This window comes from Mobula hypostoma, chromosome 6 (genome assembly GCF_963921235.1).
Source record: "Mobula hypostoma chromosome 6, sMobHyp1.1, whole genome shotgun sequence".
Classification (NCBI taxonomy): Eukaryota; Metazoa; Chordata; class Chondrichthyes; order Myliobatiformes; family Myliobatidae; genus Mobula; species Mobula hypostoma.
In genome coordinates this window covers 92,125,884-92,141,679 of record NC_086102.1, presented here as the reverse complement: position 1 = coordinate 92,141,679, position 15,796 = coordinate 92,125,884, and the positions used below count along the sequence as shown (strand labels likewise).

The window sequence follows — 15,796 nt, the reverse complement described above, 5'->3', positions numbered from 1 at the left end:
AATGAACAGTGAACAAAAGGAATTTCTACTTTGCCTTGACCACATCACCAGCACTGCTGAGATATCTGCCAAGATATAAGGGATCACCACTGACCAGGAACTAATCTGAGTCCGTCAAAATCAAATCAACAGATTCCAATAATGCATCATCAAGAAAGAAAAATGCCTTAAAAGTCTTGTTGATTATCTGTAAGGCATAATTCAGGAACTTAATAAATTCAATTAGATGTTTCTAGCTGCATTAAGTTCCTGATGTGTTCAGTTGAATATTTCTAGCTGCAACAAGCCACTCAACATCAAACAGAATAAAGATGCTTAAAAGATAATTCTTGATTTTGAAATTTTGAAAGTTCCCTCATGTCATACACTGTCTTTAGTACATCATCAACAGTATACCCAGCAGCCTTACTTTGGCTATATTACAGCGAGTCCATGATCATTATCATAAAGACAATCATGTCCAGATTCCTATCCCATGTTAAACACCATTTAGTGTCCATCATAATTCCATTGCTCATTACTTTGCCAAAACCTTGAACTATCTACCTAATATTACCATGACAAAACACAATAACAGCACTAGCTGGAACCAGAATGAGGTTTTGTTATCACTGACATGTATCATGAAACTTGTTATTCCGTGGCAGCAGTACAGTGCAAGACATAAATAATTAAATAGTGCGAAAGAGAAATAATGAGGTAATAATGGACCATTCCGAACTCTGATATTGGAGAATAAGCTATTCCTAAAACATTGAGTGTGCATCTTCAGTGTCCTGTACCTCCTCCATGATAGTACTAATGAGGGTATGTTCTAGATGGTGAGGGTTCTTAATGACGAGAATGACAGACTCACCACAATCTCATATCAACTAAATAAGTCCAAGAAAATCCCCTCTCTGTTCCCCCTCCACACAGCTGATGAATCCAAAGGAACTCAAGAGAACAATACAATTTGGCACCAGTGGTATTGTAGGAGTTGCCATTCAGCACGGAACTCAACGTTGGATTGCCTTAGAGACTCCAGCTCCAGATTTGTTCTAGGGGTTTACTTCCAAAACCTTTCCTATAAGTGGGTTTAGCCACAAAGCAGCAAAGGTTTAAGATCAATTTTCCTTTTCCAAGATGAGCTGATGAGCCTCATCTGCCTGAAGCAACTTGTTTTAAGGCATCAGTAACCAGCCTTTGCCTTCTGCTGTCAGTAGAAACAGTTCTACTGGGCTTAGTAGCTAAGCCACATGTGAAAGCTAGGAGCTGGATTTGGTTGTCAACGGCTATATGAGACATACGCCATAAGAAGCATTTAATAAATAGTGGGAGTTTAAACCCATTACCACCCCTGGCTATGACAACCTTAAGAAACTAAAACATTGAAAAACAATTCATTTTTTCAAACGATATTATAGTTAACTACTGTAAAACAAGTAGCTTCAAACCCTGCCTGGGAGAAGCAACAGCGGCCGTGTCTCTGGCACTGAGTCTCACCCTTTGGCTCCCAGAAGGGTAGGGAATGGAACAGGATGGCAGCAGAAATAGGGGACTCTATAGTCAGGGGGACAGATAAGCAATTCTGTGGATGCACAGAAAAGGAAAGGCGGGTGGTAGTTTGCCTCCCAGGTGCCAGGGTTCAAGATGTTTCTGGACGCGCCCATAATATCCTGAAAAGAGAGGGTGGTCAGCCAGAAGTCATGGTACATATCAGTACCAATGACATAGGAAGAAAAAAGGATGAGGTCCTGAAAAATAGAATATAGGGAGTTAGGAAGGAAGCTGAGAATCAGGACTTCAAGGATAGTAACCTTGGGAATGCAGCTTGTGCCACGTGACAGTGAGGATAGGAATAGAATGAGGTGGCAGATAAATGTGTGGCTGAAGAATTGGGGTGGGGGCAGGGATTCAGATTTCTGGCAGGTGGGACCTGTACAAGATGGACAGGTTGCACTTGAATCTGAGGGGGGTCCAACATTCTTGGGGGCAGATTTACTAGAGCTGCTGGGAGTGGTTTAAACTAATATGGCAGGGGGTGGAAACCAGGATGATAAGAGCTGAGGATAAGCCAGTGGGTTTACAAGTCGATGATGGGTGTAACATGAATGTAAGGAAGGACAAGCCAACAACGGGGTATAAATGCAGATAGAGCAAAGAGTTAAATTGCATCACAGAGACAAAATTCAAAACAGCAAAGAACGCAGGACTGAAGGTGCTGTATTTAAATGCACATAGCATTCGCAATAAGGTGGACAAACTCACAGTGAAATTAGAGATTCGTCAATATGACATTATGGGGATCACTGAGTCGTGGTTGAAAGGTAGCCATAACTGGGAGCTTAACATCAAAGGATATACTTTGTACTGAAAGGACAGCCAGGAAGGCATAGGTGGAGGTGTGGTTCTGTTAGCAAGAGATGGAATAACATCCTTAGAAAGAGGTGAGGTGACATAGGGTCAGAGAACGTTGAGTCTTTGTGGGCGGAGCAAAAGAATTGCAAAGGGAAAAAAAAATCATGGGAATCATATATGGGCCTCCAGATAGTAGCCAAGATATGGGGTTAAGATTGCAAAGAGAGCTGGAAAAGGCATGTAATAAGGGTAATGACACAATTGTAACCGGGTCTTCAATATGCAAGGTGATTGGGAAAATCAGGTTGGTGTCAGATTGCCAGAGAGGGAGTGTGTTGAATGCCTACGGGATGACTTTTTATAGCAGCTTGTGCTTAATCCTACTTGGGGAAAGGCTATCTTAGATTGGGTGTTATGTAATAACCCAGATCTCATTAGGGAGCTTAATGTAAAGGAACCTTTAGAAGGCAGTGATCATAATATGATTAATTCATACTGCAATTTGAGAGGGAGAAGCACAAGTCAGATGTATCAATATTACAGTGAAATAAAGGGAATTATAGAGGCATGAGAAGAGCTTGCCCAGGTGGACTGGAAGAGGATACCAGCAGGGATGATGGCAGAACAGAGATGGCTGAAGTTTCTGGGAATAGTTCACAAGGTGCAGGATAGATAGAGGTGTCCCCTGCTTTTCGAACATTCGCTTTACAAAACCTCACTGTTACGAAAGACCTATATTAGTACCCTGTTTTCGCTTTCAGAAAGTGTTTTCACTGTTACGAGAAAAGCAGCACGCAATAAAAGGCAGCACGCGCCCCGAACAGCCGCTCTCCCCCGGATTCCAAACGGCATTCTCGCCGGCATTGCTTAAACACGTCTGTGAACAGCCGTTTGCAAGATGAGTTCTATGGTATCGGAAAAGCCTGAAAGAGCTCGTAAGGGTGTTACACTTAGCATAAAACTAGACATAATTAAGCTTTTCGATCGTGGTGAACAAAGTAAGGACTAAGTGAGTTGGCTGACGAAGATGATGTTGAAGAGGTTTTGGCATCCCATGACCAAGAACTGATAGATGAAGAGCTGATGCAATAGGAAGAGGAAAGGATAACAATCGAAACCGAATGAGTAATGATAAAGTACGACTTTAATTTTGAAAGGATACATCGGTTTAGGGCATATTTGCAGGATGGTTTGAGTGCTTACAAAGAACTGTATGATCTAAAAATGCGCGAGGCTCAGCAGTCAAGCAAGCCTTCCACATCAGCCAAGCAGACGACAAACCTCAACCTTCGACATCGAGGGGGGCAGTCATAGGAGAAGATGAGCTACCTGCTCTAATGGAAACAGACGACGAGATAACACCCCAGTGTCCCCATCACCCCAACACCCAGGCCACAGACAGATACCGATTTGCGGAATGCAGCAGTAGCCGGGAGACACACAGCACATCTTTCAGAAAAAAGCCGAAATAAACATGCTAATTAATTAGGTGTCGCCCGACACGTAATTGTCGGCCGAGATCAGAGGCGATGCAATCCGACACACCATCATCAGTGTGCTCCGCGCTTTCCCAATTCCGGTAAGTGAAACTACACTGTACATACATTATTTCCACTTTATATTGGCTGTGTATTTTTACGTGGTATTTGGTATGATTTGGCAGCTTCATAGCTTAAAGGTTATTAGAGAGCGCTCGTGCCGTGTTTTTGCCGACGGCGTTTGCGTGAGATTTTCGCTACGGAGAACAGTTCAGGTGATGATTGTGGAAAAGTATTTCTACTTTATATAAGCTGTGTATTTATCATATCATTCCTGCTTTTACTATATGTTACTGCTATTTTAGGTTTTATGTGTTATTTGGCATGATTTGGTAGGTTATTTTTGGGTCTGCGAACGCTCATAAAATTTTCCCATATAAATAAATGGTAATTGTTTCTTCGCTTTACGACATTCCGGCTTACGAACCGTTTCATAGGAATGCTCTACCTTCGGATGTCAGGGGAAACCTGTATGTCTCACAGAGGAAGAAGTTCTCAAATGGCAGGGATAGTCAACCATGGCTGACAAAGGAAGTTAAGGACCGCATTACAGCCTAAGAAAGGGCATATGAGGTAGCAAAAGTGAGTGGCAGGTTGGATGATTGGGAAACTTTTAAAATCCAACAAAAGAAGCTATGAGAAGGCAACAGATTAAATATGAGGACAGACTAACCAATAATATAAAGCAGAATGCCAAAAGTTTTTTTCTGTTATATAGAGTAAAAGGGAGCCAAGAGTTGATATTGGACCACTGGTGAGGTAGTAATGGGGAGCAAAGGAATGGCAGATGAACTTAATGGGCACTTTGCATCTGTCTTCACTGTGGAAGACACAAGCAGTGTGCCACAGGTCTGAGAGTCTCAGGGAGCAGGAGTGAGTGCCATTGCTATCACAAAGGAAAAAGTGCTAGGCAAAATTAAAGGTTTTAAAATGGATTAAGTCACCTGGGCCAGATTGACTACATCCCAGAGTCCTGAGAGGGGTTACTGAAGAGATAATGGATGCACTGGCCATGATTTTTCAAGAATCAATTGATTCTGGCATGGTCCAAGAGGACTGGAAGATTGCAAATGTCACTCCACTCTCTAAAAAGGGAGGAGGGAAAAGACAGGAAATTATAGGCCAGTTAGCCTAACCTCAGTGGTAGGGAAAGTGTTGGAGTCCATTATTAAGGATGAGGTTTCAAGGTACTTGGAGACCAATAACAAACTAAGTCAGCATGGTTTCTGTAATGGGAAATCTTGCGAACAAATCTGTTTAAGAGTTCTTCGAGGAGCTAATAGACAGGTTGGACAAGGTGACACACATCAGGCTGCCTCACAAGATAAATTCCTATGGCGTTACAGGAAAGATACTGGCATGGATAGCAGAATGGCTGACAGGCAGGAGGCAGCGAGTTGGCTGCCAGTGACTAGTGGTGTTCCTCAGGCATCAGTATTGAGAAGACTACTTTTCACAGTGCTCGCCAATGATTTAGATAATGGAATTGATGGCTTTGTGGCAAAGTTTGCAGATGATACGAAGATAGGTGAAGAGGTAGGTAGTGCTGAGGAAGCAACACGATTGCAGCAGGTCTTAGACAATTTGGAAGAATGAGCAAAAAAGTGGCAGATGGAATACAGTGTTGGGAAATGTACGATAATGCATTTTGGTAAAAGGAACCATAGTGCGGCCTATTATCTAAATGGGGAGAAGGTTCAAACATCAGAGGTGCAGAGGGACTTAGGAGTCCTTGTACAAGACTTCCAGAAGGTTAATTTACAAGTTGAGTCTATGGTAAAGGCGGCAAATGCAATGTTGGCATTTATTTCAAGGGGAATAGAATATAAAGGCAAGGAGGTAATGTCGAGCCTTTAGAAGACACTAGTCAGACCGCACTTGGTGTATTGTCAACATTTTTGGGCCCCATATCTCCGAAAGGATGTATTGTCATTGGAGAGAGTCCAGAGGAAGTTCACAAAGATGATTCCAGGAATGGCAGGGTTAACATATGAGGAATGTTTGGCAGCCTTGGGGCTGTACTCACTGGAATTTAGAAGAATGGGGGCGGGCGGGGAATCTCATTGAAACCTACCGAATGTTGAAAGAGCTAAATAGAGTGGATGTGGAGGGGATGTTTCCTATGGTGGAGGTATCCAGAACTAGAGAGCACAGCCTCAAAATTGAGGGGTGACCCTTTAGATCAGAGGTAAACAGGAATTTTTTTTTCGCCAGAGTGTGGTAAATCTATGGAATACTCTGCCACAGAGTGCGGTGGAGGCCAAGTTTGTCTGTAAGGTGGAAGTTGACCATTTCCTGATCAGTCAGGGCACCAAATAATATGGCGCGAAGGCAGATGTATGGGGATGAGTGGTATCCAGGATCAGCTATGATGGAATAGCAATGCAGACTTGATGGGCTGAATGGCCTAATTCTGCTCCTATGTTTTATGGTCTAAACCCAGATTATGCATCTGAAACAAGATAGTACAATCCAAATTTTAAAAAGATAGTTGCATTAATTTATTAACATTACAATTCACAAAGTCAAATTTTAAAATCAATAATGGAGAGCATGAAGTCATCTTTCCCCTAGTTTAACAATCCAAAATGTACAGATGTTCAAACATTCTCTATAGGGCATAAACATTCCTACTAAAATACAAGTAGAGAGTGTCAAAGCACAGATTAAAAGGACATCCATTTCAAAATATCATTAAATGAGTGAGCAGAGGCACCTCCATAGTAAATCATGATCTGTGTAGTTTATGAAAGCACAGAGTATTGAATTTTTGTTTTCTTGTTCAGTCAGGATCACTCCAACTACTGGAGAACAGGGATGCATAATTACCTGGGAGGACATGATGACTTAGCTTTCCAAGTGTTGAGAGCAATCTCTCCACAATTACAAGGATTACTACAAATAACTGGCTCCAAGCTTCCAACAATTAACACGTCTTCACCTCCAAAAGAACCTTGCGTATTTTCACTTTCTGCCAGAATGTGGAACATTCAATATTTTATCAAGCAGGATTTGACTTTTCAGCAAATTAACAAACTGCTGGAGAAACCTCAGGCAAAACATAGTCAATGTTCCCAGTTGAGACCCTGCATCAAGACTAGGATTTGAACCTTTGCCAGACATGCAAAAATTCTCTAAAAACATGGTACAGCAGTACAATTCACCAGGGCATTTGATTTCAAAATTCTTACAAGTTAAAAGTCTCAGCCTTGTTTCTCCTACTTCTAACATTCTCTATAGCCTCACATTCTTCTGAGAAGTCAAATTACATTTAAATTTGCTCCACCACATGAAACCATCCATCTAGCTTAACCAGCAATCCTTAGTTCCTAAATTTCCTCTTTCCACTGAGATTCTCCTGAAATATTGGTTCTCTTTACTTGCAAATTCTGTAAAACAGTGCTCCTGTCAAGCTCATTATGCTCTAAAGAAATGGAGTTGTTAAATGGTTAGGCTAGCGTATATAGAGGCAAGAGTAAAGCCATTCAACCTTATGCAGACTGATCTATTCAATGAGATCTTCGCTGATCTATCTCAACAAGACTTTACTGCACTAACGCCACATCCCTTTATTTCCATATTTTAAAAAATTAATCTGTCATGTATGTACTCACCACCTACACTCCAGATGCAGATTTTCTTAATTCTGTTTTGAACAGCATACCCTTTATTTTGAAAATTATGATTCATGGTTTTATACAACACAGCCAGTGGAAATACAGAATCTTCACAGGCGCTAAGGTTTTGCACTTTTCAATGAGATCACCTCCTACTCTTCTAAAGAAAAATAAAGTGAAGGTCCAGAGATCTTAATCTGTCTTCGTAGGATAGAACTGCCATCCCAGGATTCTATCTTGTGATAAATTATAGTGCTCGTAATTGTTCCTTTTCAGGTAGGGACACCCAAACTGTACACCACTCTCTGGGTACAGTCTCACTCGGGTCATACATAAATGCAGCAAGGTATCCTTGCTCTTAAACACAAACCCTCTTAGAATAAAGGCAACATACTATTTGCCTTCTTAACTGTTTACTGTACTAGACCATTGACTTTCAGTGATTCATGTAGAAGGCACCCAGGTCCCTCTGAACACCAACACTGGAAATCTGACATAAGAACAGAAAATGTTGTTAAAACTCCGATCAAGCAGCAAATGTGTAGAGAAACAGTTAATGTTTCAGGTCCCAAACTCCTTCACCAGAAGTGGAAAAGAAAGGAAAGTTAAATGGAACTTACTTTCTCTTTCTCAGTTCTGATGAAGGATCCCACATCTGGATGGCAAACTATTTTTCTTTCCACAGCTGCTTCCTGATCTGCTCTGTTTTTACCTCCATAACCATCCTTATCAAAATACTTCATTGTAGATCTTCAGATCTTGAGGATTGATTCCTCAAGTGTGATTCTTGTCCCACTAATTACTCCAATGCTGCTTTCTTGACCATTGCTAATTTATTTCATTTCATTTGCTGTATTTCTCCACTATTTTGGAAGGCTTTCTGTGTCTTGTTCTATGCCATTTCCTTATTGTCCTACCTCACATTAAAGGAGGAATATTATCTTCCTATGTATCTGCATAACTTTTCTGACCTGTCCTTGCAGTTCACAAAATTCCTCTCATTACTTTCTTTTTCCTTATCAATTTCTTTGTTGTCCTTTGCTGAATTCCAGTATTATTTCCCGTCCTCAAGCTTACTGCTCTTTTTGATAACATCATATAAGCTTTTTTTCTTTGGTCTAATAATACTTTAAATTTGAAATGTTCTACTCACTGCAACTGGACCATCTTCCCTGTTGGACTTCAGTTAATTTTGTTACAAGCTGCATATGAATTGTTTAAAAGCTAATAATTGCTTGCAGTTATATCATATCAGAGCAGAATAAGGCCATTTGGCCCATCAAGTCTGCTCCACCATTTTTCCTCTCAGCCCCAGTCTCCTGCCTTCTCCCCATATCCCTTCATAAGAGACTATGGAATTACGGGAAAGTTACATACATGGATAGAGCGTTAGTTGATTGGCAGGAAACAGAATGGGAATAAAAGGATCCTATTCTGGTTGGCTGCCGGTTACCAGTGGTGTTCCACAGGGGTCCATGTTGGGGCCACTTCTTTTTACGTTGTACATCAACGATTTGGATTATGGAATAGATGGCTTTGTGGCTAAGTTTGCTGATGATACAAAGATAGGTGGAGGGGCCAGTAGTGCTGAGGAAACAGAGAGTCTGCAGAGAGACTTGGATAGATTAGGAGAATGGGCAAAGAAGTGGCAAATGAAATACAATGTTGGAAAGTGTATGGTTATACACTTTGGTAAAAGAAATAAACGGGCAGACTATTATTTAAATAGGGAGAGAATTCAAAGTTCTGAGATGCAACGGGACTTGGAATTCTTCGTGCAGGATACCCTTAAAGTTAACCTCCAGGTTGAGTCGATGGTGAAGAAGGCGTATGCAATGTTGGCATTCATTTCTAGAGGAATAGAGTATAGGAGGAGGGGTGTGATGTTGAGGCTCTATAAGGCACTGGTAAGACCTCACTTGGGAGTACTGTGGGCAGTTTTGGGCTCCTTATTTAAGAAAGGATGTGCTGACGTTGGAGAGGGTTCAGAGAAGATTCACCAGAATGATTCCGGGAATGAGAGGAATAACACATGAGGAACGCTTGACTGCTCTTGGACTGTACTCCTTGGAATTTAGAAGAATGAGGGGGGACCTCATAGAAACATTTCGAATGTTAAAAGGCATGGACAGAGTGGATGTGGCAAAGTTGTTTCCCATGGTGGGGGAGTCTAGTATGAGAGAGCATGACTTAAGGATTGAAGGGCACCGATTCAGAACAGAGATGTGAAGAAATTTTTTCAGCCAGAGGGTGGTGAATCTGTGGAATTTGTTGCTACGGGCGACAGTAGAGGTCAAGTCATTGGGTGTATTTAAGGCAGAGATTGACAGGTATCTGAGTAGCCAGGGCATCAAAGGTTATGGTGAGAAGGCAGGGGAGTGGGACTAAATGGGAGAATGGATCAGCTCATGATAGAATGGCGGAGCAGACTTGATGGCCAAATGGACGATTTCTGCTCCTTTGTCTTATGGTCTAACCAATCAATAACCTATCAACCTCTTATGTTAAATACACATGAAGACTTAGCCTCCACAGCTACATGTAGCAACGAACTGCACAGATTCACCACTCTCTGGCTAAAGAAATTCCTCCTAATCTCCATTATAATAGGACACCCCTCTATTCTGAGGCTGTCCCCTCTAGTCCATTCCTCTCCACATCCACTCAAGGCCTATCACTATTCAAAAGGTTTCAATGAGGTCACCCCCCATTCTTCTGAACTCTAGTGAATACAGGCACACAGCCATCAGTCTTCATATGACAAGCCATTGAAACCTGGAATGACTTTCATGAACCTCCTTTGAACCCTCTCCAGTGTCAGCATACCTTTTCTAAGATGTGGGGCTCAAAACTGCTCACAATACTCCAAGTGAGGCCTCACCAGTGCTTTATAAAGCCTCAACATTACATCCTTGCTTTTATATTCTAGTCCTCTTGAAATGAATGCTAACATCACATTTGCCTTCCTCACCACAGACTCAACCTGCAAATTAACCTTCAGCAAATCCTGCACTAGGACTCCCAAATCCCTTTGCACCTCAGTTTTTTGAATTTTCTCTCCATTTAGAAAATAGTCTACTCTTTTATTTCTTCTACCAAAGTGCCTGACCATACTCTTCGACACTGTATTCCATCTGCCGCTTCTTTGCCCATTCTCCTGATCTGTCTAAATCCTTTTGTAGCCTCCCTACTTCCACAAAACTACCAGCCCCTCCACCTATTTTTGTATCATCCATAAACTTTGCAACAAAGCCATCAATTCCATCAAAGTCCTTGACATATAATGTAAAAATAAGCAGTCCCAACATAGGCCCCTGTGGAACACCACTAGTCACCGGCAGCCAGCCAGAAAAGGCACCTTTCACTCCTGCTATCTGTCTCCTGCCAATCAGCCACTGCCTTATACATGACAGAATCTATGATGTAATACCATAGGCTCTTAACTTGTTAAGCAGCCTCTGTGTGGCACCTTGTCAAAGGCCTTTTGAAAATCCAAACACACATTAGTCAATTCTCCTCCGTCTATCCTGCTTATTTCTTCAAAGAATTCCAAAAGATTTGTCAGGCAAGATTATCCCTTGAGGAAACTATGCTGACTACAGCCTATTTTATCATATGCCTCCAACTACCCTTAGACTTCATCCTAAACAATCGATTCCAACATCTACCCAAACACTAAGGTTACACTAACTGATCGATAACTTCCTTTCTTCTGCCTCTCTTCCTTCTTGAAGAGTGAAATGACATCTGCAAATTTCCAGACCTCCAAAACTGTCCAGAATCCAGTGATTCTTGAAAGATCATTACTAATGCCTTCACAACCTCTTTCAGAACCCTGGGGTGTACAACACCAGGCCCAAGGTTATTTATCTACATTCAGACCTTTCAGTTTCTGAAGAACTTCCTCCTGGTAATGGCAACTTCACACACTTCTGACCCCTGACACTCTAGAACTTCCACAGTGAAGACTGATGGAAAATACTCATTTATATTGTCTGTAATTTCCTTGTCCCCCATTATGACCTCTCCACTATTGTTTTCCAGCAGACCAATATCCACTCTTGCCTCTCTTTTACACTTCATGTTATCTGAAGAAACATTTGGTACCTTCTTTAATATTATTGGCTAGCTTATTTTCAAATTCCATCTTTTCCTTCTTAATGACTTTTTTTAGTTGCCTTCTATTAGTTTTTAAAAGCTTCCCAACCCTCTAACTTCCCACTAAGCTTTGCTCTATTAAATGTCCTCTCTTTGGCTTTTATAGTGGCCATGGTTGTGTCAACTTGCCTTTAGAATACTTCTTCCTTTTTGGGATGTATACATCCTGAGCCTTCCATATTACTTCCAGAAATGTCTGCTATCACCCTGCCAGTGTTCTTTTACCAATCAATTTTGGGCAACTCCCCTCTCGTGCCTCTGGAATTCCTTTTACTCCACTGTATTACTGATACATCTGACTTGAGCATCTCCTCTCAAATTTCAGGGTGAATTCCACCACATGATCACTTTCCCCTAAGGGTTCTTTTACCTTCAGCTATCTAATCAATTTGGTTCATTGCTCAAGGGCTCAACCATGAACTGCTCTAAGAAGCCATCTCATAGGCATTCTAGAAATCACCCCTCTTGGAATTTAGCACCAATCTGATTTTCCCAATCTACCTGCATATTGAAGCCCCCCATGACTATTGTAACATTGCCCTTTTGGCATGCATTTTCTATTTCCATTGTAATTTGTAGCCCACATCCTTACTAGTGTTTGGGGATCTGTATACAACTCCCATCAGGGTCTTTTTACCCTTGCAGTTCCTTAGCCTCTGTCCACAATGATTCAACACCTTCAGACCCTATGTCACCTCTTTCTAATGATCTGATTTCATTCTTTACCAACAGAACACTCCCCCCTGCCTTTCTGCCTACCCTTTCGATACGGTGTATGCTTGGACATTAAGCTCCGAGCTATAATCTTCTTTCAACCGTGATTCAGTGATGCCTACATCATGACAATCTATAATTGGTACAAGTTCACCTACCGTATTCCATATACTGTGCACATTCAAATATAACACCTTCAGTCCTGTATTGACACCTTCTAATTTTGTCTGCCTTTTATTTTGCAATTTTGCCCTATCATTAGCCTCTCCTTGCTAGGAGTCTCACTACAGACTGCCTTTGTTTGCAAACCAACTACCTCGTCCTCAATGATGAGTTCTCATCCCCACACCAAATCGGTTCAAACTCTCCCAAACAACTCTAACAAACCTGCCCACAAAGATATTGAACCCCTTTGAATATCCTTTGAGTGAAAGTTAATGGAAGAAAAGCAAGAGAAATTTGTCTTTGGTCTCTGCAAAAGCAGCCTTATCAAAGTCTGCCATAAGTAATGCAAGTACTGATGCTTGCAGAAAAGTATGAGATAATATAATTTATCGTGTACGGTCAGGCAAGACCTTCCCTTCAGCTTGAAATTAAAACAAGCACCCTGCTTTACTTCACATTCTCTGGAGAAGCAACTTGATTCCCAAAATCTTGTTGAGTTTTAACAGTTGGCTGTCACATCAAAATTAAAACCAGGGAATGAAACCTATCTTTTAAAAATTAAGAATTCCACATAAAAAAAACAAAGCTAAAGGCAAGGAGACCTCCTTTCTCCATTTAAATTCAAGATTTGGCAGGTAATTTACCCAGCATGGATATGGCATGGGACACTGTAGGTAATTAGAGCACTGTCAAAAACCACGTGAAGTAGCTCAGTCTGCCAGTTCACATTCTCATCAAAACAATACACAGAGCCAAACTCTGGCACCTCAGATACACGCCAGAGTCTTGAAGCACAGTTTTCTTCATTATTAGAACAAGAGTGGACAGGAGGATTGGGATAGAGGGAAGAGAGAGAGAGGGGGTCAGAGGAGGGGAAGGGGGGAAGAGGAGGGGAGGGGGGAAGGGGAAGAGGAGGGGAAGGGGGAAGGGGAAGAGGAGGGGAAGGGGAAGAGGAGGGGAAGGGGGAAGAGGAGGGGAAGGGGGAAGAGGAGGGGAAGGGGGAAGAGGAAGAGGAGGGGAAGGGGAAGAGGAGGGGAAGGGGGAAGAGGGGGAAGGGGAAGAGGGGGGAAGGGGGAAGGGGAAGAGGGGGGAAGGGGGAAGGGGAAGAGGGGGGAAGGGGGAAGGGGAAGAGGGGGGAAGGGGGAAGGGGGAAGGGGGGAAGGGGGAAGGGGGAAGGGGAAGAGGGGGAAGGGGGAAGGGGGAAGGGGAAGAGGGGGAAGGGGGAAGGGGGAAGGGGAAGGGGGGAAGGGGAAGGGGGGGAAGGGGGGAAGGGGAAGGGGGGGAAGGGGGAAGGGGAAGAGGGGGAAAGGGGGAAGGGGAAGAGGGGGAAAGGGGGAAGGGGAAGAGGGGGAAAGGGGGAAGGGGAAGAGGAAGAGGGGGAAAGGGGGAAGGGGAAGAGGGGGAAAGGGGGAAGGGGAAGAGGGGGAAAGGGGAAGAGGGGGGAAGGGGAAGAGGGGGGAAGGGGAAGAGGGGGGAAGGGGAAGAGGGGGGAAGAGGGGGGAAGAGGGGGGAAGGGGAAGAGGGGGGGAGGGGAAGAGGGGGGAGGGGAAGAGGGGGGAGGGGAAGAGGGGGGAGGGGAAGAGGGGGGAGGGGAAGAGGGGGGAGGGGAAGAGGGGGGAGGGGGAAGGGGAAGAGGGGGGGAGAGGGGGGGAAGGGGGAAGGGGAAGAGGGGGGAAGGGGGAAGGGGAAGAGGGGGGGAAGGGGGAAGGGGAAGAGGGGGGGAAGGGGGAAGGGGAAGAGGGGGGGAAGGGGGAAGGGGAAGAGGGGGGGAAGGGGAAGAGGGGGGGAAGGGGAAGAGGGGGGGAAGGGGAAGAGGGGGGAAGGGGAAGAGGGGGGAAGGGGAAGAGGAGGGGAAGGGGAAGAGGAGGGGAAGGGGAAGAGGAGGGGAAGAGGAGGGGAAGGGGGAAGAGGAGGGGAAGGGGGAAGAGGAGGGGAAGGGGGAAAAGGAGGGGAAGGGGAAAAGGAGGGGAAGGGGGAAGAGGAGGGGAAGGGGGAAGAGGAGGGGAAGGGGGAAGAGGAGGGGAAGGGGGAAGAGGAGGGGAAGGGGAAGAGGAGGGGAAGGGGGAAGAGGAGGGGAAGGGGGAAGAGGAGGGGAAGGGGAAGAGGAGGGGAAGGGGAAGAGGAGGGGAAGGGGGAAGAGGAGGGGAAGGGGGAAGAGGAGGGGAAGGGGAAGAGGAGGGGAAGGGGAAGAGGAGGGGAAGGGGAAGAGGAGGGGAAGGGGAAGAGGAGGGGAAGGGGAAGAGGAGGGGAAGGGGAAGAGGAGGGGAAGGGGGAAGAGGAGGGGAAGGGGGAAGGGGAAGAGGAGGGGGAGGGGAAGGGGAAAAGGGGTTGGGGAAGGGAAAAAGGGGCAAGGTATGTTGGGAAAGAGGGGGAAGGGAGGAAGAGGGGGCACAGGATGGCGGCGGCGAGGAGGAAGAGATGAAGGCAGGAGGAGAGGAGAGGTAAAATCTCCAAGAGAGACAGAAATCCCGGAGTGGTGAGCAGAGGGTGAGGGAGCCGTGATGCGTGACTGACTCCCCACGCGGCCATCTGCCCGTTGCGCAGATCTCCCGGGCTGCCTCGGGATGCAGCGGGCCCTCTGGAGAGACTGTGGTCCCGAGCTTCAGCCGGGAATGTTTCACCCCAAAGGCCCCCTCACTTACATCGTTGCTGCGCAACCGGCCTTCCGTCCGGGAGCAGAAGAGGAAATAAGTGGAAAGGCCGAGAAAGGCCGCGTCTGCAGCGCGCCGTCACCGAGCGGGTGCCCGCCCCGCGCGTCGTCGTCACCGAGCGCGTGCCCGCCCAGCGCGTCGTCGTCATCGAGCGCGAAACCGGCTAGCCCCGTGTCGTCAGCAGCGTTGCCGTCAGCCATCGCTTTGCTGCCCCATTCCCCCTCTGCTGCCCCGAATTTACTATAAACATACTGATGAGCTCATGCAAGGGAAATATAGGAAATTGGGCAAAATATTACACAGTAGTACTTTGAGGATACAAAACTGTCGCCGCTTTCGGACTCAGGCTGATACTGGCGGGTTGTTATCTACACTGGAAACCTGTGATCAGTGGCACGCCTGCTTGGCGTTGAGCGCAGTTGTTTGTCATTGATATGAACCGCTTGGGTTGTGGGTTTTCGCAAATAAAACGACCATAACAACTTTTTTATAGAACTCCAAAAAAAAACACAAAGCGCGGTAAAAGTTCTTTAGGTAAACACGCCACACATCAGACCAACCTCAAAATGAACCCCAAATCTGTGAATTCTGTACATTTCCACCAATTACAATG

General features: G+C 44.7%; 1 protein-coding gene across 1 annotated transcript in view; it reads right to left on the bottom strand.

Annotated features, from left to right (window-relative positions):
- wbp4 (WW domain binding protein 4) overlaps positions 1-15,416 on the bottom strand; it is a 75,819-nt gene extending 60,403 nt beyond the window's left edge. The window contains exon 1 of the mRNA XM_063051201.1: positions 15,175-15,416. Coding sequence (XP_062907271.1) covers positions 15,175-15,383 — 209 coding nt within the window. The 5' untranslated portion in view covers positions 15,384-15,416. The remainder of the gene's footprint in view (positions 1-15,174) is intronic.
- Positions 15,417-15,796: the final 380 nt, after the last annotated feature.